This window comes from Anas platyrhynchos, chromosome 8, assembly GCF_047663525.1.
Source record: "Anas platyrhynchos isolate ZD024472 breed Pekin duck chromosome 8, IASCAAS_PekinDuck_T2T, whole genome shotgun sequence".
Classification (NCBI taxonomy): domain Eukaryota; kingdom Metazoa; phylum Chordata; class Aves; order Anseriformes; family Anatidae; genus Anas; species Anas platyrhynchos.
The window spans coordinates 16819333-16844665 of record NC_092594.1 but is presented as its reverse complement, the minus strand read 5'-3'; the positions used below and the strand labels follow the sequence as shown (position 1 = coordinate 16844665).

General features: G+C 46.8%; 2 protein-coding genes and 1 long non-coding RNA gene across 9 annotated transcripts in view; 2 read left to right on the top strand and 1 right to left on the bottom strand.

The window, feature by feature from the left end:
* The window catches only part of SUCO (SUN domain containing ossification factor), a 40391-nt gene extending 38123 nt beyond the window's left edge, over positions 1-2268 (top strand). For 4 of the 6 annotated variants that reach the window (XM_038182929.2, XM_038182928.2, XM_027462738.3 and 1 more), the window contains 2 exons: positions 112-167; positions 318-2268. In XM_038182929.2, coding sequence (XP_038038857.2) covers positions 112-167; positions 318-764 — 503 coding nt within the window. In that variant the 3' untranslated portion in view covers positions 765-2268. Of the gene's footprint in view, positions 1-111; positions 220-317 lie in introns of all 6 variants that reach the window. The other 2 variants (XM_038182931.2, XM_038182930.2) reach the window with 1 other exon arrangement.
* A 143-nt stretch (positions 2269-2411) lies between these two features.
* Positions 2412-16228, top strand: FASLG (Fas ligand). Its single transcript, XM_005008867.6, has 4 exons — positions 2412-11760; positions 12057-12102; positions 13054-13107; positions 13553-16228. The coding sequence occupies exons 1-4, from the start codon at positions 11371-11373 to the stop codon at positions 13945-13947; spliced, it is 885 nt and encodes a 294-aa protein (XP_005008924.2). The 5' UTR covers positions 2412-11370; the 3' UTR covers positions 13948-16228.
* Positions 13115-24761, bottom strand: LOC140003157 (uncharacterized). Of its 2 annotated transcripts, none has more exons than XR_011811230.1 (3): positions 23251-24761; positions 22649-22756; positions 13115-13770 (listed from the first exon to the last, which is right to left on the bottom strand). It is a non-coding gene; the product is annotated as an uncharacterized lncRNA (long non-coding RNA). The 2 variants fall into 2 exon arrangements; XR_011811231.1 differs by lacking the exon at positions 23251-24761 and adding an exon at positions 23028-23241.
* Between the last annotated feature and the right edge of the window lie 572 nt (positions 24762-25333).

Below are 25333 nucleotides of genomic sequence, written 5' to 3'. Positions count from 1 at the left end.
ATAGCAGACGGGAATTCTTTAGTGCCAACTTCACTTTCCGTGTGGTTGTGTTGAAAATGGCTTTGCTCTAGAGCCGGCAGCGTTAGTAAATTCTTGTACTCTTTCTTATAGTGGATCAAGAGGACCTGTACATCGTAGAACCCCTCAAGTTCTCCCCAGAGAAGAAGGTACAGTAGCTGCAGAGGCAGGCTGAGGCTGACACATTCCTGCCGGCAGGTGGTGTGTGTCTCGGCTGCTCTCCTGGCTCCTGGGGTTGGGCTTTAAGCTCTGCTTGCCTGTCAGAAGCTGACCGTTTCTCTTTTTACTTGTGGTTTCAGAAAAAGCGTTGCAAATACAAAAGTGAAAAGATAGAGACTATCAAGCCAACGGCAGAGCCTCCGCATCCTGTCGCCAATGGGGAAATAAAAGGAAGGAAGCCGTTTACAAACCAGAGGGACTTCTCTAACATTGGGGAAGTTTATCACTCTTCGTATAAAGGGCCTCCGTCTGAAGGAAGCTCAGAAACGTCATCGCAGTCTGAGGAGTCTTACTTCTGTGGCATTTCAGCTTGTACGAGTCTGTGCAATGGACAAACCCAAAAGACAAAAACTGAGAAGAGGGCTATAAAGCGAAGACGGTCTAAAGTTTCAGACCAAGGGAAGCTCATAAAAACTCTAATACAGACTAAGTCAGGGTCAATGCCAAGCCTGCATGACATAATCAAAGGAAACAAAGAGATAACAGTGGGAGCACTTGGTGTCACGGCAGTTTCTGGACAAATCTAAAACTAGCTGAACTTCTCAAACAGGAGAGTGTTTGTTCATTTGAGAACAGTCTGTGGTATTCTGTGGGAGGATGGTGGGAGACGAAGAGCTCAACTAATTGGAAAGTATTCAGAAATTTGGTTTCTGCCTTTTTAAATAGATGGGATTGTGTCAATCTTGGCTATAAGCTGCAGCTTTACAAGGCTGATAATTTCCTATGAGAACATCTTGGGGGGGAGGGAGGGCAGGGTTCATTTTATAAAGGTTTTTTCACAGTTCCTGGGGCGGAGATTTTTTGAAACCCAGTTTGTTGGGTGGAATAGGGATAAAAGCCTAATCCTCTTCCTTCAGCTTTGTTCCTATTTCTTGCACCTTCCCATATTTATGTGCCTTTTGTCTATTTATAATGCCACTGGAAGAGGGGAGATACAATTGTTTGTCATTTGATTTATTTTGTAATTTCTCTAGCTTTTTTTGAAGATGCAACACTACAGTGCTGTAAAGGGACATGTGTTGGCCTTCAGCTGGACTCAGTAATGTGGACTGGATACTGTAAAAATACTAATAGGTGGACTTGCCTGACTAAATCCCGGTTTTGCAAACTCAGTTGAGAAAAGTGTCTCACTAGGGTTAGTAGTTAGATTTATTTCCACCTTCCGTTACAAATCAGAGCTGTAGTCAGAAGTACTGAATGAATGACAGTTCCTCTGTAGCATTTCTTGTGTACGCTGGGATCTTACGCTGATGAATGCGTTTGTTACCTAAACTGACTGCTGTAGTTCTCCAGGAGAGATGAATGGGGAGTGCTCACTGTTTCTGTGTGAAGAGTTTAGGGGAAAGCTCAGCTGAAGAACGTGAGGGTGAGTTGGTGCAGCTGACGGAGCTTTCCAGGCCAGTTCTGGATGTGTTGAGTTTGCAAAGCCTCGAAGTCTACCCTGTCAGGTTGGTTCCAAGTGGGTATTTCCATGACGTTTGCTTTTGTATTGGCTAACAAATGTGCAGTGTTTGTATGGTTGGTATTTTCATATCCAAGTGTTTTTTATTTTGACTGTGACTGTATATTTGGATACTATAGAGTGCGTGATTGGTAAAATGCTGTATGTATCTGAGTGAGTGGAACAAAAGGTTACTCCTTTTGACAAATGTTACAGGTTCATGTTGTAAAAAATAAGTTAACTTATTGAGCACTTTTAGTGGTACCCTTTTTAACAGATCTAATGCCTTTCCTGGGTATTGTATGTAATGTGACTTATTTAAAGCCTTTGTTTTTTTTGCTGCTTTCTTGTTAGTTTATGAATACTTTAGGGTGATGTACTTTTGGATTTGATCTGCACAATTAGCCAGTCGGAGCACATGAATCAGACTCGTTGAACATGAATTCAAAAGGCTTTCAAACCTGAATGAGGAAAATACACACCACCTGAGTGCAGCATACGATGTTGTGGAACAAGAGTATGTAACTACAGAGCTGTAGTGCCATTAGAAACTGTGAATTTCCAAATAAATCTGAACACTTTGTCTTTAATTTAGTGGTACTTTTCTTTTGATAATCAAACTTGTAGCTTAATTTTACCTCTGAGAAGGACTAGTCTTTAAATTTCCATATGGAACCAGGACACATGGAACCATTTGTAGCAAGCACAGCAGTGCTGTGTGCAGCCCAATGCCAAGCTCGTTGGATGTCCAGCCCCTTCTCAACCCTTTTCTTAAATGAGACTTTCCCAGTGCTAATTTCTCTTGACTCATAGCACTCCCTGTGATGAAGTTAAAAACGAATTGCATGTGGGGTTTGGTGCAGGATGGGGACTGCTTTTGGGGGGGGTGATTTTTCCTGGTGTGGGTTTTTTTTGTTTTAAATTACCTTCCTTCCTTTTGACGCGTCATTTGTAGGAAGTCTGCTTTCCTTTACTGCCCTGGCTGTTACTGAGCTCTTCTCATCAGTAACAATTCTCACCGCTAAGAATCGGCTGAAGTTGGACGCTTCTGAATTCTTAGAAAAGCCCATTTAATGACCTTCCCATGAGAGACCTCAAGTATGCTGATAGGTATAGAATGAGGCCAAATGAGTCATGATGCAATATGCTGGTGTCAAATGTCTCTGGTAGGGGTTTTTATTTACCCTTGGTTGCTGCTTGCCTGTAAGCATTAGACGAGGGGAAAAAAGTGTTAAACCAGTGATGATCATATATATTTATCAACTATGTGGTGAGAGCATATAGCTCTGGGGCGTGTTAAGTTTCATGGAAGCAGCTACTTGAAGGCTTTGTGAATCCTGAGCTTTTCTGGAACTGTGGTGTTACATAGAGGGCTGGAAACCTTCCTCATCATCTTTCTCTGTTTTATTGGAATAGATAACTCTTGTCCTTTTTTTTCAATTGATTTTCCCTAGACTGAATTACCTCACAGCACTGGAGAGCTATCCATGAAGGTTACATGGAAATTATAATTTAGGAATTAGCAGCACTTTGTTGTGCTTCCTCATGCAAGAATTGTTTTCAAAAACATTTTATGTACTCATCCTCGTTATCTTTTGGGAATGTGATACTTAGCCTTGAGCTGAAATGCATTTTTTACGTTCTTTTGCTGATGTGGTCTGTTTTATACCTAAGGTGCTGGTAAGTTTGAGTAGGCAGTGAGTGTATAATTTCCAAGTATATGTTCAAGTTTCCAAGTCAACAATTTCAGGTGTGAAACTAAATCACTCTTCCTTTATTCCCTGCAATCTGCCCTAAAGTTGGGCAGGGCTTAGAGATCTAAGAAGTTGCTGCATTCCGTGGAGGAAAAAAATAAAATACCACCAATAAAGCTTGTCATGTAATGAACATATAGGGCACATGCTATGGAAATAACGTACATCTAAAATAGAGCAGAGTTCTGTTTCAGGCATATGGTTTGAGGCCACGTGGCTTGCAATTCACGCTGGAGATATGGCAGTTACTGTAAGTGGTAGCTAATAGGGTCAGAAATAATTCTCACTCAGGCTCCCATGTTTCAAAACTGTCTTGGGAAGACCTCATAGTATTCACTCTTCTGAAAGTGTCCCACAAAATCAGTATAAAAAACACATAACATCATTTAGCTGTGTAGATTCACCGTCCTGAAAGCTCCTTATTGTTCTTAAGAAATGCTGTCTCTGGACTCTACAGAAGCTTGTGTGCATTCATCTGGTGTGATGGGGAGGGAGTAAAAGCATTGCCCACAGTGCAGACTTGTTTTAAGTACCCAGCTAACAGAAGCCTGGGCACCTGTTATTTTTAAAAAAGTCAACTTTTTTTTTTGGTGCTGAGTCAGTGGAGATTGACAAGAGTCATTGCTGCTAACAGCAGAGTTCATCTGTCATAGGATCTGGTGCATGTCAATCAACGATCGCCTTTCCATATTCTCGTGTTACCTAAGCATTTCAACTATGTCCAGGTCTAAACTTTCACATCAACTTCTACATGCTTCAACCACTGAAAAAGCATTTGAGGAACCTACTGACCTGCTTGTGCTGTTGTGAACTGGTGTGTTTGCCTCTGGCAATAGGATGGAGACTGAACCACAGCTTCCTCTTGCTCTGCTTGCTGCTTTAAATTATTTGTAACCACTTTTTTATTTAAAAAAAGGCACACTCCTAAAGTCAAGTTCTTATTTGCTTAATGTAACCCTTTCATGTGGGCTCTTGAGTCATTTTTTACTTCCCATTTTGGTCTTATTAGTGTCGCATTGACTAGCTTTCAAAACCCAATTCTTTGAAATCAAGCCTCTCCTAAATTGGTCATAATCTATATAGAGATGAAGGTGGCTCATAAAGCTTGACAAATTCCTGTGGCATGGTGAGTACTTAAAAGGACGCCTCGTCTATCTTGTGATATTTCAGGTTGGGCGGTTCTTGGTGCGAAACACCAAGAAATCAGGATTGTGTTCTAAGTGGTGAAGGCTGCATTACTGCTCCTTGGGAACAATCATAGAACTGGCAAGACCCAAGTCTGGGGCTTAATGGCTTGCTCAAGCACCTGTCTTGCTTGCCTCTTTCCACAGGTGGGGCAGGAAGGGTGCTGTGTTCTCTCAGGTTTCCCCTTAGAGTGCTGGCAGCTGTCGCAGGACCTATCCTTGTGGGCTGCTGCAGTTGCTGTCCCAACAGGAGACAGTCTGCCTCCTGCTCCCGAGGTTTCAGATGTGCAGGGAAGAGATGAGCGTCGAGCTGCTGGGCAGTCCATGGCAGAGGAAGACTTTTCTACCCTTTAAACTGTTACAAAAGCAAGATGCCCTGCTTTAAAAACACAACTCCTTTTCCTGACCAACCAGTTATGAACTAGGCATGACCTCCCGGTCTTCATTGTGATTTCTAGAGGGCTTTGAGTCAGATTGTGCCAAGTTTATTCAGTATAATGCATAACTTCAAAAACCAAACAGATGTATTGGAATAGCCATGAGATTTTTTTTCAATAAAACACATCTCCCTGTAAGTTATTACTTGGTAGGTGGCTTTGGCAGCAGCTGGTATGAGAAGTGCAGCTGTTGATGATGTTACAATGCAGAGGTCTCATCTTTCAACTCCCTAGGGCACAGCTGTGCTGTGTGTGGTGGGGGTGGACTCTTCTCCAGGATGCCACTGGGAGGTTTTGTGGAGCTGTTGGAGCCACCTGAGCACTGCTGCAACCTCAAACCACAACACTCAGCGAACAGCTCCGGGGATTACCTTAAGAAGCCTGTCACAGTGAAGGGAGCTGTTTCCTGTTACAAAATCTGTTGCATGCAGAAGCACTTGGAGCACTTTCTGATCTGTTTGCACCGCAAATGTTTCCATCAGAGGACGGATAGTCACAAACATGCGCTGTATAAACACATTACTGGCCATATCTGCCAGCAGAAGGTATTTAGGCTGTATACATTAAGCATCAGTGGAAATCCAGTATTTTTAAAATATGCAAACTCTGCTAACTATTGTGGTGATATTGGTAGGAAGAGAACTACAGTCTGAGGTGCCTCTATGGTGGCTTCTGCTTTTGCCAGCTTGCCATGTTGAGATGAGATGGAACAGCTTAACAAGCTTCACTTAATTAGTACAAACACATGTTCCACTTCATTTGGAACAATTAAAGTGTAGAGGTCTGACCACAAAGTGCTGTGGGTAGGCAGCCACCAAGCAGCATGTCTCATCTTGTGGAAACCCTGAGTGTCAAACTGCATCAGGTATTGCTAAGAAAATCTGGGGGCTTGTATCAGCTTGAGAAGAGAGAATGTTCCCGGGCCTTGTTTAGCTAAAATGTTAGCTTAGGAAAGGATGGTGAAAATCAGGAATCTTTCCCATGTAGTCCTTCATTTGAAAATGATAATTTTAAGAGCTGCCAAGGAGCTTTCTGCTGCTTTACTGCTGTTTCTCCTACTGCAACTGGTCTCACCATGCTGCTTTTCGTAGGTCACTTATTAAGTTACAGATGAGAGGTAGGGCTTTTGATGAGGACTGGAGATTAAGATAATTCTGTGCCTTCTGAAGCTAGCAATGGAAAATAAATGTTTGCCACCCTGAGGGTATTTTTTCCTTTGTTAGATCTGGTGGCTGGAGGCCACGTCCAGCTGCTGGGCCCTCTACGAAGTCACTGAGAACAAGAATCCCTGTCTGTGACTTTTCAGGAAAAGAGCTTGAAGCAGCTAATGAATCTCTCTTATTAGCCACAACTTGACACAGTTACTGCTGAAATTTCAGGGTTGTACACATAGCCCAGAAAACTACCTGTAGCTCAGGATTACATCTCAGGGATGTCAGCTGCAGGTCCCTCAGTGTTTTGGGAATTTGGCTGATGTGGGACATGGGTGTTGAGGTGTCTGTAATGAGATGGGATGTGGCTGTGGGCAGCACAAATGCTGGGGGGATGGAATTTGCTCAGTGATGCAGAGCTGAGGGGTGAGCCTGGGGGAAGTTGGTGAGGACTGGTAGATCTCATTTTATTTTTTTAATAGGCTGAGAATGGCTGTTCCCAAGGAGGAGTAAAATGGTCAAATACCGACCCAGCCACATAGGCCAGCAGAACCAGCTGGCATTTTCCAGGGCTGAGGCTGGCTGATGTGCTGGCAGCATGAGGCAGTGTTGATCCCACGTGAAGGGTTTGTGAATGCAGTTATTGACGGGAAGTCAACATCTGTGTGTTCACTGTGGTCTTCCTCGCAACCTCTGAGCGGCCACAGCAGCTTGTTCCATTTTCTTTCATGACTAAGTTATCGTACGATGTTTAATAACCTGCTTTTTTCTTTCCTGTATATTCAAGCAATTGATCCCATTACCTCATAACCTCTGTACTTCGTTTCTTTTCTTTTATTACAGATGCAATCAAAAGAAACAAAATCTTACTCTGCTTTCAATTCCCTCTTGAGCTGCTTTGGCTCTTTCCCCTGCTCGATTCTCTCCTGCCTCAGGCAGAAGGGCCGTGCAGAGCCCTGTACCTCTCCTGCCGAACCCAGGGCTGCTGCCCACTTGTTGGGATCATGGTGCAGTTTGCACGTGCTTGGTGAATGAGAGAACAAAATCTCTTGTTTGCTGGAAGAGGGCCTTAATATGGCAATGCCAGGCCAGAGCTTTCAGAGATGGGTTTTGTGAATGTGAATGTCTCCCTAGTGGGCTGTGGGCAACGAGGCCACATCTTTACACCTGCCTCATGCTTCTAGCAAAGAGTGACCATTAAGGAAATGAAAAGCATCACCTTCCCCTGGGAAAATGGAGCTGTTAAAACCATGTAATAAAGAAACAACACTAAGATGTCAGCGCTCACCACAAGGTCGCACAACCTGTGGGATGCTGTGTGATGCTGGGGCAGGAATGGCAGCTGGGCTCCAATCCGTGTGCCTTCCCCTGCCCTCCTGCCTTACTGGACGACCTAAGGGGCTGTGCAGGACCCTCAGGGCTGGCACACTCAATTATCACTTACGTGGGCTGTTAAACCTGACCACTGCCTATCTCCGGAGTCAGGGCAGTGCAGGGCTGGTGGTGGGCCCTTTGCTCAGTGGCACAGAGATCTGGCAGTGATGGGTGAATTTTTGTGTCTTCTACACCCCTTAAAGGCTTCAGTGGGTGAAGATAATAGTATGTGTGGAAGCAGTTTTTTCCCCAAGCTTCCATTCTAATGTTCAGTTCAAAAATAAATCCTTTTTTGTTATAAATGCTATCTCCCTCAGCTTTGGCTTCCAGTTAGTGGCTCTTTAGAAAGGCTTTTTTTCTGTGAGATAAGAACTCTCTGCTGATAGAAATCTCGTCTCTCTTTACAGATTTTCATGTGCTGTCTATCCATGTCTGTTCTTGAATGAACCAAGGTGAACAAACACCTTTGCTGTCTGGCAGTTACTGCAGCTCCTTCCTGAACCCCTCTGAAGCTGAACATGAACTTGTAACATGAGTTGTGGGACTGTCTGTATCTTCCCAGTTAGCCTGGTGCTATGTGTAAGCTCACACCCACAGCCCCTGTGTCCTTTCCCTGCTGCAAGCTCGCGTCCAGCTGGGCAGCCTCTCTGTGTTGCTTTCAGACCTGTGGTTTATTTCTAATTTCTTGGATGTTATTTGCTATCTAAAGAGTTTGTTTTACAGTCTGTGTTCCTAGGCTTGCTTTCTTCTGATTGAATTCTCTGTTCTCGTGTTTTTCTTTTTGGCAATGTCTGATCAGTTATTTTAATCTGCAAATATTACTTGCAGTTAATAAAATTATTTCCTAGCTCTGGGGGAAAGGTGTTCAAATAGCACTGTATAGAGGAAAATGCCTGGAGTGAAATCAGAAGCCTTTTCCTGGATGGTGCTCTGCTTGCTTTTTCCAAGACAGTCATAAGGGAGTGTTAATGGGGTGCATCTCTCCTGCCCTATGTGGCTGGAACTTACTGGTTTTGTACTAATTGCCTCTCCTGTCTTTTGGGTTAATGTTCTGAAACCAACACGCCCTTGGCTTTGAATGCTGTCTTTCTGAATGCTTCTTAACCACTTCTTCAGTTGGTCTTGTGTGTAATTTATGCAGCCTTGTGGGTTTTCAATAGTTGCTTTTTAGCATTTCCAATAGTCAGTGTTATAATAGGAAATATTTATTAATCACTTTCAGACGTGTATCTGTCCAGAACCTTGATGTCTTCCTCCTACGCAGTGGTTCACACTGAACTTAATTTTATTTTTCTGTCAAGTATTAGATCTAGATCATTATTCAAGTTCTGCTTTCCCTGAGATAATATATGCATATATAAATGCGTTATTTAGTCTTTAAACCTACTGACATGAACTTGTATCTGTATTTCTTAGCTGCTGCCTGATTCTACTTGCTGTCAGTACAAACTTTAGCATAGTGCTGTGTATCGCTAATAAGAACTCCCACCTTTCCTCTGGGGGTAAGGGGAGCTGGAGGGAAGAATTCTTCTGAGCAAGCTATCATTTTTATCTGCGTAACCATTCCTTGAGTTTTTGCTGATTTTTGGCATACGTGATCCTCTGATAAAGGGTATGGAAAGCATTTACAATTGGTGATCTTCTGGCAGAGAGACAAAAATCAGACACCCCTTTTGTCCTTATGTCCTTTTTTACTGCTCAGCTGTCCCTGACCACTATTTTGGGTGAGAACAACCTTGCCTAAATTTTGACTCCCGGCTTTCATTAATTCACCCACCCATTAAAAAAAAAGTCATCTTTGTGAAAATAGGAAGCAGTGGGTGACTGATAAGTGCACTTGTGACATTTAAAAAAGCCTGCTCATGTGCCCACAATCCCACCAGGATGAGCTGTCTGTGGTGAAATGTCAGAAAAAGGTGGGGGCTCAGCCTGAAGACCTATAAGCATCCCGGTGGAGGAGAGGCAGAGGTGACCCTGTTTCATGAGAGTATTTGGAGACACAGGAGGTTCTGGGCTTTGGTCCTTGCTCCCTGGGCCATTACTGTATTTTTACAGCAGTTGAGGGGCTCCAGCTCCAGTGGCGTGTATGGTCCATGTTGCAAAAAAAAAAAAACACAGGTATGGTGGTGCCATTGTCCTTGTTGTTCTATGTTGAAGGTAGGCATGACCAGGTGTGAACTGCTGGAGGTGGATTTGTGCTACTTTTATGTCTAGAAACCTAGAAGGACGAGGAAGATGCAGACAGGCTGCTGAAACTATTCATGCTGAGGATCATCACTTCAGCAAGCGGCTGTGGTGAACATCTTCAAAAAGCAGTGGGGTGGCTGGTGGTGCAGGGCTTTGAGGGCACATCTGACTGTTAGCGGTGCAGTTGGAGGCACAGCTCAGCCCTTGCTTTGGAGAAACCAGTGTGCGTATGTTGTTGAAGCGTGCTGTCCTCAAACGCCAGGTTTTGATGTTCCAGATCAAAGCCTCCGTGTTGGGGCTGCTTTCTTCAGCCACAAGAGACAAAACTCCAGTTTTGTTCTTGCGTTAGGCATTTCCTTTTTTCAATACTGTCCCCTACAAGTACACACATCTGTGAAATGGATGAGCAAATTGCTATGGACAGTGTTCTGAGAGTGCCTGTAAATCTATGGGAAATCACATTACCACCATTTAGATATCTGTGGCCAACGAAGCCTTAAATTGAGAAATAAAAATGTTCTTGTCTCTCCTCGTGATTTTGTCCTTCCAGCGTGGCCCAAACTCTGGATCCTGTCTTGAAGGGTAAGAGAAATTCTATGAAGGTGTGTAGCTCAGCATCTATCCCAGGTTTAATCATGAGTCTCTCACCAAGGTTAGGTCCTGCTGCAGCACTCACCATTGTCATGAAGAGAAGATTTAAAAACAACAAACAAACAAACAAAAACCTTCCCTCTCTGATGCTTCAAGAGGGCTGTGGGATTAGATAGCATTTGCAGAGGTAAGTGTGGCAGCAGAGGCTGCTGGAGGAGCCTGCTTTTGCCCCAGGGTGATGTTTCTGGTGTTACAGTGCACTGCTGGCTCAGCCTGGCCAGTGTCCCCCAGTGATTTGGTGTGGTGCAGGCAGCCCACGGCACTGGCTGTGCTTGGGCTGTTAGTGCTGGGGCAGCTCTGCTGAGGCTGCAACACCAACAATATCTTCCTCTTGTCAATTGCATTGGTTTGTAACAGCGGGATGGTGTCTGGAACCAGGGTATATGCGAAACTATACCCAGGATTTGTGCCATAGGGAGCAGACAAGGTGGGATACAGTAGAAAGCAGTAATTTGTCTTCTGTGAAATGAAGCAATACTTGAGTGCCTGCAGATGTGCTTGGGATCAGGTCTTCATCCTTCTGCCAAGGGGATCGTCCTCAGCTCTGCCTCTTGTGCAGGGTGCCAGAAGCAGAAGAGTCTTTGTTCCCTCTGCTTGTGGTGCAGGACACTGCAGTGGAAAAGCAACTGCCTCTGCCTGAGTGGGCTGCTGGAAAGGGTGGCTGGCTGGTGGGTGTGTGCTGGGCTGATTACTCAGCCCCTGGCTGCCAGCACAGCCCTCGGGTGTGCTGCTAGCACTTCGCTGGCTGCACCTGCTTCCCGAGGCTTCTGTTGTGCGAGCGCCGTCTGCCACCGGCTTCGTCCCGCTGTGTGTGCGTGCTGCCGCTGTGTGGGAGGAGCAGGCGGATGCCCCGAACTTGCAGACGAGGGCGGAAGCTTTTGGGGGTTTGCTGTTTCTGCTTGAGGCTTTCATAGAGTTCTGCAGCATCTGAGCTGGGTGTTCACTGCTGGAGTGATGCAGGCATATAAAAGCAGAGCTGGGTCTTCCCCCAGGGCTCAGTCTGGGCCAGCCCCGGCAGTTTTTGGCTGCCACATGGAAGATCACGCAAAGCACGTCCAGCCCATCCCACTCCCAGCCATGCAGCAGAACTTGAACTACGTGTACCCACAAATATTTTGGGTGGACGGCTGTGCCAACACCAGTACCTCCTGCCCTTCGGCACCCCCTATTGCTCCCTTCCCACCACCGGTACCTGACAGGAGGAGAAAGCCAAAGAGCACCAGGGAAAGGAGCAGCATCGGCTTCCTGGTGATCTCCTTGCTGATCCTGATGGCCCTCACTGGAGTGGGGCTGAGCATGTTTCAGATTTTCCATCTGGAGAAGCAACTGGCAGAACTCAGAGAGGTAAAGTTTGGCTGGCTACCTGCAGAGTCTGTGGGGAAAAGTTGGTGGCAGCAACGTGTCTGCCTCACCAGTGTGAGTGGGGCTGTTCATTGCTGTGGAGGACTGCTCTGTTGGTGACTGTGATATATCTGGATGTCTTGTTTGAGTGCTGCAGGGTCTCTCTCCCTGTATGTTTCTTTCCACCTTGCAGCTCTGCCTGAGCTAGCCATTGTTGAAGATAGTCTTTGGCTGCATCTAGATGATGCCCTTATGCTCTCACCCTGCTAAGAGAGCTTGTCGCTCTTCTTTTTTGACAGTCTGCCAGCACTGAACACATCCCTCCAGCTCTGGAGAAGCTCATAGGTGAGTTGATGTAGGCAGAGGAACTCCTCCATTCCTGCGTCTGCAAATGCTCCTGTCAAATTCTTTCCTCCTCTTGTTAAGGGACAAAGGTAGGGTTGCAGCTCTGATGCTCTGAAAGTGCTCCCTTTGTTTGCTTGGCTAAAGGAGAGCTTTATCTCTGGGGTAGGGCGAAGGAGTCCTGCACCCTGCCTGCTGGAGTGCTTGGTGGTGTGAACAACGTGTCCCGGGGCAGTCTGCCTCTGCCTTGGGGCTCCCGGGCCCTAGTGAGGCAATGGGTATGGGGGGACTCTGCTGTGAAAATGAGTTCTGGCTGTCTTAACGCTCAGCAATAATGTGCATGGAACAAGGAGAACAGAGAACCAAGATGGGCACCACACATTTCTGCTTTGTCTCCTCACTTGTTAAGATTCTGGGATGACATACAGGGTTTCGTTTTCTTTGGGGGTGGGGGGTTCACTCGCACCCTTGAGAAGGAAACTTATTTTTTCCTAAATTTTTTTGGTATGCAGTCTCACTGCAACCAAAACTAGTTGAGAAGAACCTCATTACATGGTGTTTTTTCTCTTACGAAATGACATTTCAGTGAAATTGAAACTTGCCAAAGAACCTAGAAATGTCTCTAAATTTAGGCTTCTGTTTAAGCCCGCTGATGAAGCCATTTTAAGACGAAAACTCTCTCTTTGCTCTTTTTGTTCTTCCCTTTGCTTTTGGTCATGTCTAAATCCTTTACTTCAGTGTTTGTTGTTTTTTTTTTTTTAACTCTTCCTATTTCCCTGCAGTATTTGTCTGAGCACCTCTCTGCCTATTTACATTAAGCCACGGTGCCTGTGTGCCTTGTGCTGCTGTGAATCTGCACCATTTCAGCTTCATGGGCACCTCCCTTCTGCTCTCCGGGCTGGCTTTTCTGTGGAGCACATAGCTAATCTATGTTCCTTCTCTATTTTCATTCAGGGCAGGAGAGACAGGCAGCGAAAAAGGAAGTGAGGAAAGCAGCACACTTAACAGGTATGTGCTGAGGGCCCAGCAAGACGTGGGAGCAGAGGATGGGGCACGTGGCTGGGGGAGAGGGCAGCCTGGTTATAGTTGTAAGGAGCTGCCTCATACAGGCTTTCTCAGTTTCCTTTGGTAATGTGTGTGCTCTGGCAGCTGGAAGTTACTCCCACAGCTAAAATCTTCCCCTTATTCAGGCTCTTCAATGAGAAGAGCTCTAGTTTTTTGGGTTGGGTTTTGTTTTGTCTGTGGAGTGTGTTGGGCAGAGAGCTTTCAGAAGCAGCTCAGCACCAGGTGAGCACACGGCAGGTGAGGGCTCCCACCTCCCCAAGGTTGGAACAGACATTTTCATGAAAAGGACACAAAAAGCAGCTGACTTGTTGTGACATCAGGTATAACTTATGAAAAGACACCAAAATGCTTGTACTTACTGCAATGCCTCTCTCCTTTCGGCTTCCAGGAAACCCATCGCAGCGGGACCTCCCTTTGGAGTGGGAGCCCGTCTCTGGCCATGCTTTCACTAACGGCATTCAGTACCGCAACCAGGGCCTCGTGATCAATGAGACTGGCCTGTACTACGTGTACTCCAACGTGCTCTTCCGAGGAAGCATCTGCAGCAGCCAGATGTTGAGCCATGTCGTCTACAAGACAAATCCGGCCTCGCCAGGCAGCCACGTGCTGATGGAGGACAAATACATCAATTACTGTGCAAATCAGAAAATGTGGGCCCGGAAAAGCTATCTGGGGGCTTTATTCAAGCTCAGGGAGAGGGACAGTCTGTATGTCAATGTCTCCAAAATCTCTCTGGTTAATTTTGAGGAATCCAAGACATTCTTTGGCTTATTCAAGCTTTAAATGGCACCGTTGGAGCATGGCTGGCAGCAGCCGCAACTCTCCCAGGCATGCACAGGAGGTAAGGGCTGCTTGAGAGGCAGCAGCCCCATGCCAAGCCAGGGTTTCTCACTAAGAAGAAGGAACCATCTTCTGGCCTTCTGTGTGAGTGGGCTCAAGTGACTGGTAAAAGCTCGAAACCAGGCCTCTGGGAAGCACCTAGGCTGTCCTGTGATGACCTGAAGAGAATCACACATTTTCCTCCTCTGAGTAAAATGACAAACCAAAAATGTAGAGCATCAGAGATGCTGTTGAAACTCACTACTTGCTCAAGAAGGCTGTGCTACCTGAGAAGGCGCTGGGGCCTCAACGGCTTTGGACTACAGATGGTGTTGTGCACCCAAGGAGCTTGGGCCAGCACGCATGTGGGGACAGCTGGATGGCAGTGAGGAGGCCCCTCAAGCTTGGACCATGCAGTGCCACACCACAGGCGGTGGTGTGGGAGCAACCTCAGGCTCCTTGCCCCAAGCAGTGTCTGTCTGCCCTGCCTGGGCATTTGGCACCGTAATTGCTGTCTGACAGATAGCCACCTGCCAGGTGGCTTGTGAAGTGGGATAGACTTGGTTTTGTGTTAAATTATGGACTATTCCCTTTCCAGAAAATGCTTTCAACCCTCTTTATTTAAATTGCCCTGACAGCTTCACAAGGAATGTTCTGGAAGCGGTGGTGCCATGAGGGGGTCCCAGCCCTGTTGAGAAACCATGATCTGGCTGGCTCCTCTCCACACTGTGGGGGGATGGCTGGGCGGCCAGGTGCCCCCCACATGTCATCCCCACTCACTGACAAGACCTGAGCAACATGGCAGTGGAGGGAAGTGGAGCCTGAAGTGAAAACAGTGGCTCCAGCCCCTTCCTGCCTTTACGATGCCTCAGGTCCTCTGTGGAGACCTGGCCCTGGCTGCCCCTAGCATGGCCCCCGTATGAGTGTTTCCTGAGCAAAACAGAGATGGTAAATAAAGATATATTTTTCTAGAAAATGGCACTGTCCTCTCCTCATTTGGCCCTGGAGGCCTTGGGTCAGGGTCCAGGACCCTGCTCCTTCTCCAGCAGCATGGGAGATATCTGGCAGCTTGACTCCACTTTGCTCCTTGTCACAGAGCTCTGGGGCAACCAAAGTGTTGGATCAGGACTGATGAGGTGGGCAGCTCAGACTGAGTTTCCCAAGCCCTGTTTGGCTATCGGGGAGGGGGGCTAATCTGGAAATTCAAGCCTGAGCTGGGGTGGAGAGAAATGTAGGTGGGAAACATTTTGAGAAGATCTGCTGTGCTTCTGAAACATTGTTTTGGGTCTGTTTGGGAGCTCTGTTTGAATGTGGGTGGCTGGGAGCTCTTCCCCGCGTGCTGGAGATGGGGTGCTGTGGTGTTTGGAGCTGGATACAAGCCTCTCCCATGTCCCCAGATCATCTTTCCTCCAGGTCTCAGCGAGGTGTGGAAGAGCTTTGGAAGCAAGTCAGTCACTCATTGCTGAGCACAAGTGCTGCCATCCCCTAAAGCCCCAGTGCTCCTTCACATGCCTGCCAGCCCCAGCAGCACTTCACGTGGCAGTCTGAAGGGCAAGGAAAGAGGTGGTGCTTGGTGTTGGATAGCATTCGCTGACTCCAGTGCCCATGAACTGGTCTGTGAAGTTCTTCCTTTGCATGTGTTAACCTCAGTGCTGCCTGCTGTGTTGCTACTGGGCAGTACAGAAAGGCTGTGGTGCCTCGTCTTTTGCCTGTTTTCCAGGCTTCTTGTAACTCTGATGCGGTCATAGCAGCACACAACACTTGTTTCCTTTTCCAGGGTGCTGCTCTCTGCTCTGTGGTGTGTGGCCTGTGGTCTGCTCTTGCCTGAGTGAGGTCAACACTGCACTCTTCTCATGCAGCTGCTCCTACAGCACTCAGACCTTTCCATTGCATTTCTCAGGAACCAAAGTGCCTCTAAAGGTCAAAGATAACCTTTTAGGAACCTTTTTGGTTGGCTGTTTCTTTTCCACTGCCCTACCTCCTCCTGCATTCAGAGGGGCAAATCGCATAGTGCAGGGATAGGGGTGTTGGACCTGGACCTATCCCAGAAAGGCTGGAAGTTTCGATCCCCTTCGGATTTGTTTATGCTGTGTTGCTTTCTAGGCATCCAGCTGGGGGGTGTGCATCTGTATGTGCATGTGCCAGTATGCTTGCAGCTATTTCTGCAGCAAAACTCGCTGAGCACATTGTGTGTTTCCTTTCTCTGCTGGCAAGCAGCTCAGACACAGGTCATTCAGCACCCAAAGGAGACTGGCGCTGAGGCTATGTACTCGCCTCGTGCTGTAGTAATAAAGGGCTGGAAAATTCCCAAAGTTTTGTATAAATCCACACAGATTAGCTCATCCGGCCTCAGTGTAAAATCTGGGGCAGGTTGTGGCAGTTGCTATTGCTGCACATCAGGAGGGGGCAAGGAGCCGTTGGCCTCTTTATCTGATGTGCTCATGGGAATGCAAATCTGCACGCTTGAGATAGTGGCATGGGGAGGTGGACAGTGATGTTATAAATAGTGCTGGGGTCTCTCGAGGTGGACAGAGCTGCCTTTCCTTGCGGTACAAAGCTATGTGCTTTTAGCCTTGCTCCTGAGTCAGAGTGGCTGTCACTGTGCTGAGTCAGTGGCACTGATGCCAGCAGCACACGTGTTTCTGTTTTGCAATCCTTTTCTCAAATATCATTCCAACCTGCCCGGAGAAAAACCACTGCTTAGCTTGTGGGCTCTAACTAAAGATTCAAAGTAAGGTCATGACAGGATCATAGGACTTCAAACTGCACAGAGTTGATTCAAAGAGTGCATGTGCCAGAGCAGCATTATTGAAGCCATCTGTTTAATTATCAATCTAGTGAGCTATTCATAGATTGGAATATTTGCTTAATATTAGCATTAAATACTTGATGATTATTTAATGTCGGCATTGTTATTACTCCTGTGATTACTTAAAGTTATTTGATAAAAATATTCAAACAAATTAAATTTAAATTTCAAATGCTCACATATTTTGTTTCCTTTCCAGCAAGAGGATGTCTGTGATGGAAAGGCTATCCCAGCTGCCTTGGCAGGGATGACCATTGTGACTTTTTTTTTCCCCTGTTTGAGGAAGTCATTCTTCCTTGTGGATCATGTTTCTGGATTGCAGTGGTTTAAGCCAAGCTCCTCTCTCCTGAGGGAACAGCCTGGGCCATATGTGGAGGTACCCTGGAGCTTAGGCAATGTTTTAACACTGCTCCAGAGAGCTGCTTCTCTGAGGAGAACATGGTTGACAAAAAGTGACAAGCCCAGAGCAACCTGCTGATAAGAAGTTCCTGCTCTGCTCCCAACACCTGGGGGGCTTTCTGGGGTTCAGAGCCTTTCTTCCTAGGCACAGCCGTGCTTTCCTATGTGATCTAGTTCAGACGTGAGCCAGTGGGTCTGTTGCAGGCACACCAAATCTCATGAGTAGCCAAACCCTTTAGAGGTGATGTCTGTGTGTCTGGGGTGTGCAGCTGGCCAAACCTGCACGACAGAAACACTCATGCTGCTATGTGGCCGAGCACAGTGAGCTGCTTGAGATGGGCTCGTCTGTGGTTGATTCGTATCAGACACCACGTTCTATTTACCATGGTAGAGGAAAGGGGAGGGCAGCGTGCTAGCGTTTTAGAAATCTTGGGCAGCTTCTGAATATGTGCAACAACTAAAGTGGCAGGAGGGAAAGGACTGTGTAGATAGGGTCTTTGCTTCTTCCACAGTAAAAGTGCAGTGGAGATGGGGGGAAGCCTGGAAAGCTCTAAGAGACGCGGGATAAATATAAGAGGTGAGATGAGCAATGAGCAGGGCAGGGTTGGGTGCAGCTCCTGCTGCAGCTCAGCTTTCACCCCAACTGAAGGCAGAAACTGCCTTCAGAGGAGGAGAAATAATCCCTGGGCAGCTATGGCCAGCATCTTTCGTATCCGACATATCAATAGTGCATCTGTGCCTTCTTTTTAGTAACTCGTGGTTACTCTTGATGGAGAGGAAGGTCACTGGCACATAGTGAAGGCTTGAAGGGCACCTGAAACATGGAAGCAGGAGGAGCTGCTGCTGGTCTACAGCTGATCCCCAGCATGTGCTGAGCCAGCAGAGACTCAGACACGTGAAACGGCGCCACAACATGGAGTGGCTCCCAGTGGGCTCACTCAGATATGCATCTTGGCTCAGAAACCACACAGCTTAGTCGTTGCAGCTAGCTGTTAAGATGTGTTATATATGACTGTTTCTGCAGCCCTCCAAAGAAGAGTGAGCATGAGTAAGAATGGAAGAACCGATATTTCTGAAGCCACTCTTGATTCCTGTGAGTTCAGAGAGAGCCTTCAGTTTGATCTGACAGGCTTCATTCTTGTTGCTTGTTGCCTTTTTTTTTTTTTTTTTTTCCCTTAAATGTGTTTGCGTGCTTATTCATTTACCTTAAGACAATCTCAGGGTTTCTGAGTTTCTGTTACAATATCTTGTGGGGTTACTCCCAGGTCGTAGAACTGTAAAGAATCTGCAAGCTAGCTATTTACCAGGCTGGGAAGGAGTGTCGTGCAGTGGTTAGAGAGAGGAGGAAGGAAGGAAGGCAGGGAAGCTTAAATATTACTATTATTTTTCTAGTGCTCAGAAAAGTAGGCATGTTACATCATGGTTACAAAAGTGTAATTTTAGGCATGACTAAGCGACTGAGGTTTAACGCAAAAGAGGATGAGGTGAGTAAGAAGAGAGGACGAGTTTGGATGCAAAGCGAGGGAAGTTACTTATGTATTGGTGCTTTTTAAAAGATGAAGAACAAAGGCATGACAATTTGTTGCTGATTCATCTCTTGGGGTAATGAGAGTCAAATATTCCATTCCCTACACAACTGAAGCCCTGATAGTCACAAAGTAGGACTGCATTTTGAGGTGCAGGAGACTGCTGGCAGCATCTGCAACAGTGTCCTCTGACAGCTAGAGGTACAGAGCTCCCGGGCCCCTGCCTGGGGTCTGACCAGCAGCACTGCTGTTGGATCCCACCAAAAGGTACTGGTCTGGCGGGTTACCCAGGCCTGGACACCAGCAGTCATGGGAACGGGCACGTCAGCTTTCCGTTGTGAATTCTTTCTTTGAAAATAAGCTTCTCTTTGATTTGGGTAGCAAAGAGACAGAAAGCTCTGTGAACTAATAAATGCTGATGTGTTTTTCTCTGCCTCTCATCTCACTGTTCCACAGCAAGCTCTGTATGGCTTACCCTTCTCTAAGGAGAATAAACTCCATTTTGCAAACAATTTCTATTCTAAATCACAGAGAAGTTTGCATCTGTCACTCTGTTTCCCCTTCTTTGCAGCTAGTTTCCTTCACCAACAGTTGAAAGTCTCCTTGCACAGTTTTCTTTTGCCACTGGGGATTCCTCTGGTTCCCCTTTATCCAATCTGTCTTAGGGAGTGATAGCCTGCTGGCCAGATAATTCCCTGGGACACTCAGCATAGAAACTTGAGCTGGGCTGGGGAGTAGCTGGGCTTTGAGCCACCTGGATGACTGTCATTAAAACAGACTGAGCTCTCCTGAGCGGTATGCTGGGGATGTGCATTCCACCTGGCATAGCTCATGAGACTTTTAATAGAGACAAAAGATTTCAGAAAAGTCATCTGAGACGGAGATTTTTCCCTTCTAATTTAAACAGTCTTCAAGCTAGCTGTTTGTGTGGGAGGTTGGATGGATGTGAAGTTCCCAAAGCGGGGTTCAACCTGTTTATGGCTGTTGCAGATCTCAGCTATCAGTAGGTCAGACAAAAGAAATCGTATGAGCTGCCACAGTCTCAGTACAGCTCTAAAGGACATGCTGAAAGAGTGACTTGCTGCTATTCTCTCTGTCCATGCTCCCTGCTGAGGCATCTGCATGGAGAACAGGTATCCAAGATTTGGCTTTCATTAACGTCCTGAAGAAGAAATCCAAATCACAGAAGACCAAGAGTGCTTTAGCAGCAAGAGAATGCAATTTGCTCTAATTCCCTGCTTGTTTTCAACAGGACAGAACCAGGATAAATTCAGCATATTCAATAAATAAATCACATTCCTGTGCTTGGTTTGGGAAAGGGCAGCTTGTCTGGTTATTTTTAAATAAGCCCAGAAGTGCACTGTTGCAGCCTGTGCAGTGGTCCTTGCTGTTGTGCTCTGAAATCAATCCTGTGCATCCTTGCCACTGAGCAGCCCTGCCGGGCTGTGTGGGGCTTTATGCACGCGTTGCTTTGCTGCTGCGAGCTAATTTAAGGCTTGGTGTTGTAGGGAGTTGTTGTGGCTTAGTGAGCTGCTTGTCTGTTAGCAGAGCCGTGGCCACTGGAAACATGAAAGAGTTGTTAGCCTTTGAAGTTTTGGGGGTTGTTTCTGCCTCCTGCCCACAGCTGCGCTTGCTTAATTTATCTAAGTTCCCAAGGACTCAAGTGCAGAGCTTTGCAAGGGCTCTTCTGTCACCCTACTCCAAATTTGCAGAGAGGGTAGGGAACGATAATTTTGAAGGCTTGCTTGAAATTCTCTACTCGCATTGTGCAGAGACCCTGCCTGCTGGGCTGGAAGATGTGTCAGGCAAGGCTGCTGAAGGAGAGAAGAGGACAGTAATTGCTTGATCCAGCTGGAATCACCCTTAGGTATTGCTGGGTCTGCACACGGAGCTTGTCTCCTTCTTCCCTGCTCTTGTAGTATGTGTTTTGTCTTCATATGCATTTCCTTCTGCACAGGGGAGTGTTCAGTGGCAAGACACGGTATCTGCCATCGAGCAGTACACACATCCACGTAGTCACGGCGTCAGGTGCCATCCCACTTACTTACACAACGGATGTTTCAGACCTGGCGAGGCCATCTACACAGCGCTACAACAGAAGTACCAGTGCAGAGCACTGGGTCTTGAGATGTGTGACTCGCATTTTGATGCGAATGTAACTTGCTGGTCTTCGCTCTCCGAGTGCCCATAAGGTAGAAAAGATACAGTGATGGTTCCCCAATCTGGGATAAAAGCTCAGGGGAGGACCAGCATGTATCTGTGCACTGAAGACTACAAACAGGCACTAAATCTGCCTAGGAGATCAAAGAAAACCATGCCACACAACTCCCACCTTCCTATTTTACTCAGAAATGTCATTAGAAAAGCTTCTAAGTACAAGCTGTAGCAGGAGACATCCTGTGGGTCTTTTGGGGGTTTTATAATTTCCACTGTTAGCTCATATGACAGACTGAGGAGAGAAACAGAAAGCATGACAGAACCTAAAAATGGGCTTAGGACCTTTACTGTGGGGCAGAAGCGATCCTGTCCCAGCAGGGGATGGGACACCAACAGCAGCTGTTCCAGTTGGTACCAGGCTCTTCACCAAGGGCTGGTAGTTTGCTACAAGCTATAAGCTGATGCTGTGAGCTCCTGCCTCTCTACACTGCTTCCTCTCTCCTGCAGGACACTGGCCTGAAAGGTCAACTTGCTACTTCAGCCAAAGCTATCCACCCCCCCACTCCATCATCCTTTGGCTTCGTGGAGAGCTAAGTGGCCAAAATTCAACCCTGCTCATTGGACGGAACTAGAAGATGTGCTGAGGGGATGAAGTATGAGAAAATGAGGTGGGGATGACTGTGGCAGACCTCAAGGCTGCTATTTGGTACTGTTGGGGTTGAATGTAGAGCATACCAAGAGATGTGTAACCGCTGAATTACTTGAAAAATCCTAAACTGGCACTTGGTAGCGCTTTCGTTTCTGCCTTTCAGCTCGTTGCCTGTAAAGCATGCTTAGCACATAACTTTATAGGACACTGTGAAGAAAACCTTGCTAAGTTTTCTGTAGTGCTCATATTGGGGTTATGACAAGCATTGAAAGTGCATAAGGAAATGGTGACAGTGGTGAGTCTTGCCCGTCCGCCAGCCCACAGCCAGGCCAAATCAACACACCTAGTTCTTCAGAGAGAGAATAAGGTCATACGAACAAAGGACATGACTGAGAGAAAATAAACCGATGTTTGTCTCAAATCCATAACTCTCCAGTAACTGCACTTACACAGCAAGCATTACTTCTCTGTACAGCCTTTTGGGAAGCTTGATGCTTTTTAACAAGTTGCTCTCCTTTGCTAACTTGAGATTGTTTTCTAGTGATTTATACCTTTTGCAAGTCTAGTACTGCTGCTGAACACTTTGTTTTTGCTCTTAGGGGTGTGAAAACCTCTTGCAGAACTGTGGAATTGTCTGTTAGCAATATGCTTCACATTATTGGTTTGACAATTTGGTCTTTCTTTAACCCCTTTGACTCCTCTCATTCTTTACCTTTGATCTCTTCTGTCTGTGCGTGTGTGCATGTGAATGGGGGGAGGAGGAGAGACAGAACAAAACCATGATGACCCTGTAGCCCTGTAGCACCGTTTCCTGTGGTCTTAAAGAGCATTTTTAACACAGAGATGGGAACCTGAAGTACATCTGCTTTCTCTTGCTGAGAGTAAAAGGGAGCGGGTAGGCGGCAGAGCCCCACACTGACTTTCAGTAGCCCCCACTTTTGCACAGAGCTGCTCAGTCTGCAGGATGGCGTCTCTCAGGAATCCCTCCTTCCCCACGCCACTCAATGTGGTTGTGGTCTGCAATGGCCCTGTCAGCACTGCAGATCTGTTTCCACCAAAGATGGAGCCAGAAATGCTGCATTCCCTCTTGGCATCCCTCTGGGCTGAACAGGAACAGTTGCTTACCTCTGGGGGAAGCAGGACCGAGCCATGTTGAAAGTAGTCAGAACTCCCAGCAGGAATGTGCTGTAGAAGTAGCACATCTTAAACCTTCTAGATGATTACTCCACACACCTGTGAACAGTGGAAATTTAAAAAATAATTGTTACTTGTGGTGCATTGACCCTGGCTAGCTCCCAAATGCTCACCCAGCTGTTTTCTCACTCTCCCTCTTCAATACGATAGAGGGGAAAAAATGAGATGGAAAAGCTTGGGGGTTGTGATAAGTACAGGTTACTTACCTGTTGCCGTCATGGGTTAAACAGAATTGAGGAAAACTAATTTATTCCCAATTAAAATTGATACAGATAGTGAGAGAGAAATTAAAATAACACATCTTCCTCACCCGTGCTTCCTTCCAGGCTCAGCTTCACCCCTTCCCTCCTGACTCCTCTGCCCAGTGGTGCAGGAATGGCGGCTCTGGTCAGTCCTTTACAGCTCCTGTCTACTGCTCCTTCCTTCTCCCTCTTTCCCCTGCTCCTTTAGGTTAAATCCGCTCCACTGTGGCCTCCCCAAAGCCTGCAGGGGAATCCCTGCTCAGGCAGCGCCATCTTGTCCCCTCCTCTCACCTCAGCGCTGCAGAGCAGTTTTGTGCATTTTTTTCCTCAGTCCTCGCTGCCAGGCAGTGTTTCGGCTTTTCTTAAACGCCTTTACCCAGAGCCACCACCTGCACTGCTGCTGGGCTCAGCTGTGGGGTCGGTGATTCTGTCACTGAGGTGCTTGGAACGTTCTGGAACCCTCTGGAAGTGGCGTTGCCCCTTGGAACGTTCTGGAGCCCTCTGGAAGTGGCGCTGCCCCTTGGAACGTTCTGGAGCCCTCTGGAAGTGGCGCTGCCCCTTGAAATGTTCTGGAACCCTCTGGAAGTGGCAGTGCTCCTTGGAACGTTCCGGAACCCTCTGGAAACGGCAGCACTCCACATGAGGCAGCCCCCATGCTCTCCTCACAGAGACCTGCAGCCATCAGCTGGGCACAGCCACCCAGCTTCAAATAAAACCTGAAAGGTTTGGGAGGCAGCATTAATGAGAAGGATGGTGCAGCCATGTAATGTGCTTCAGCTCTGGCAAATTATGTGGGGTTGTGGTGTCCCGTGTGCTGAGGAAATAGCCTGCCTCAGGCTTGGGGGAGCAGGCAGCAAATGGAAGGGTTTGGAAATGACCACTGAGGGGAAGAAACACCATCTTAGAGGCACAGCAAAGACTTGTGAGAAGATGGCTGTAGCTAGGATGTTAAAAACAAGCAGTTTTCCCGACACAAAGGATGACTTCCCAGAAGTAGGGACGCAGCCATGTCTGCCCTCAGGCTGGCATCCAGCTGCAGACGTATCTGATGCTGTGGCCCTGCAAAGCTGGTACGTGTGGCGTGAAGGCTGTGCTACAGGCGAGCTCTGGTAAAAACATCCCTGATGCTGCTGAAACCAAACCAAGCAACCAACCTGCCGTGCCTAATTAGGCGTGCAACGTGCTACTTTAGTGCGAGGTGGTTTTCAGTGAGACCTCACCCATTGGCACTGTCTGCTGTAAGGTTACGGTGAGCTCAAAACTATTTTAATTAAGAGGAAAAACTGAAGGGCTTTACTGTAAATTACGGAAGTTAGAATACAGCAAAAAGAAAGGAGTGAGCCTGTGGCATCACACCAAACTTAAGAGGAAAAACTTGTTAAGGAAAATTAGTTATTAATAAGCACTATATTTGTGTATAGACAGTTTTTTTACTCCCCTTAAATGGAGTAAAACTAAAAATAATTGCAGCCAGCGCTGTAGCAGATGAAACTGTCAGTGACTTAGGCAGGACACTTGCAGTGTTTTTGGTTTACATTTGGAAAGAAATAGAATACAATAATATCATATCCATGACATAATATTTTGTTTCCAATGGAGGCTAGTCAGCTGAGTGTAAAGCTAGCCCATCAAACGTAAACCCAGAAAGCCTGGAGGCTTTGTATGGAGAACATCTGATATTTTTGTGTTTCTGACTGGAACTGCCCGAGCTACTGATGTTAGTTTTAACTAATAGTTTAAAGCATTAGTTTTAACCATAGTTTAAATTTTTGAGTGCATGTTGAGGAGAGGCCAGTAGTCTGATGTCTGTTAAAAATGAAATTGCTGCTGTGAACTTGTAGCTAGTGACTGGAAAGGAAAGCCTGAATAGAAACTCAGAAGGACCCCTTTTTAGTAAGAGGCAACTCTCAGAGCAAGGAGAGAGAACAAAACAGATGCATGGAGGTTTACCTGCCCACTCAGTCCTCACAGCTGGGGCTTTGGACCAAGGCACTGGTGAACCCCTGCTGCCCCAGTGAGGTCTCCAGCGGCCCCAAGGCTTGTCCTTGTGCCACAGCTCCTCCCTGGGACTCTTCTCCCTGCCTTCCCCACAGTCTCGGGACCTTTTCCCCAGGCAGGCTCAGTACCTCCCTGAGGATGGGGCAGGTTCCCTCCTCCCTTTGAAAGCAGATGACAAATGCAAGATGACAGATGCACAAAGCCAAGTGCAGCCAGGTAACTGCCTTGGCAGCAGGTACCTGCCTTCAGTTTCAGTGCTGGGCTGACAAATGTGAACTAATCAGCACAGTAATGGTGCTAGCAGTGTCCTGGTGGCCTGTATGGGGAAAGAGTTTTACAGGGACTACTGCTATGTTTTTGGCCACCTGGGGAGAAG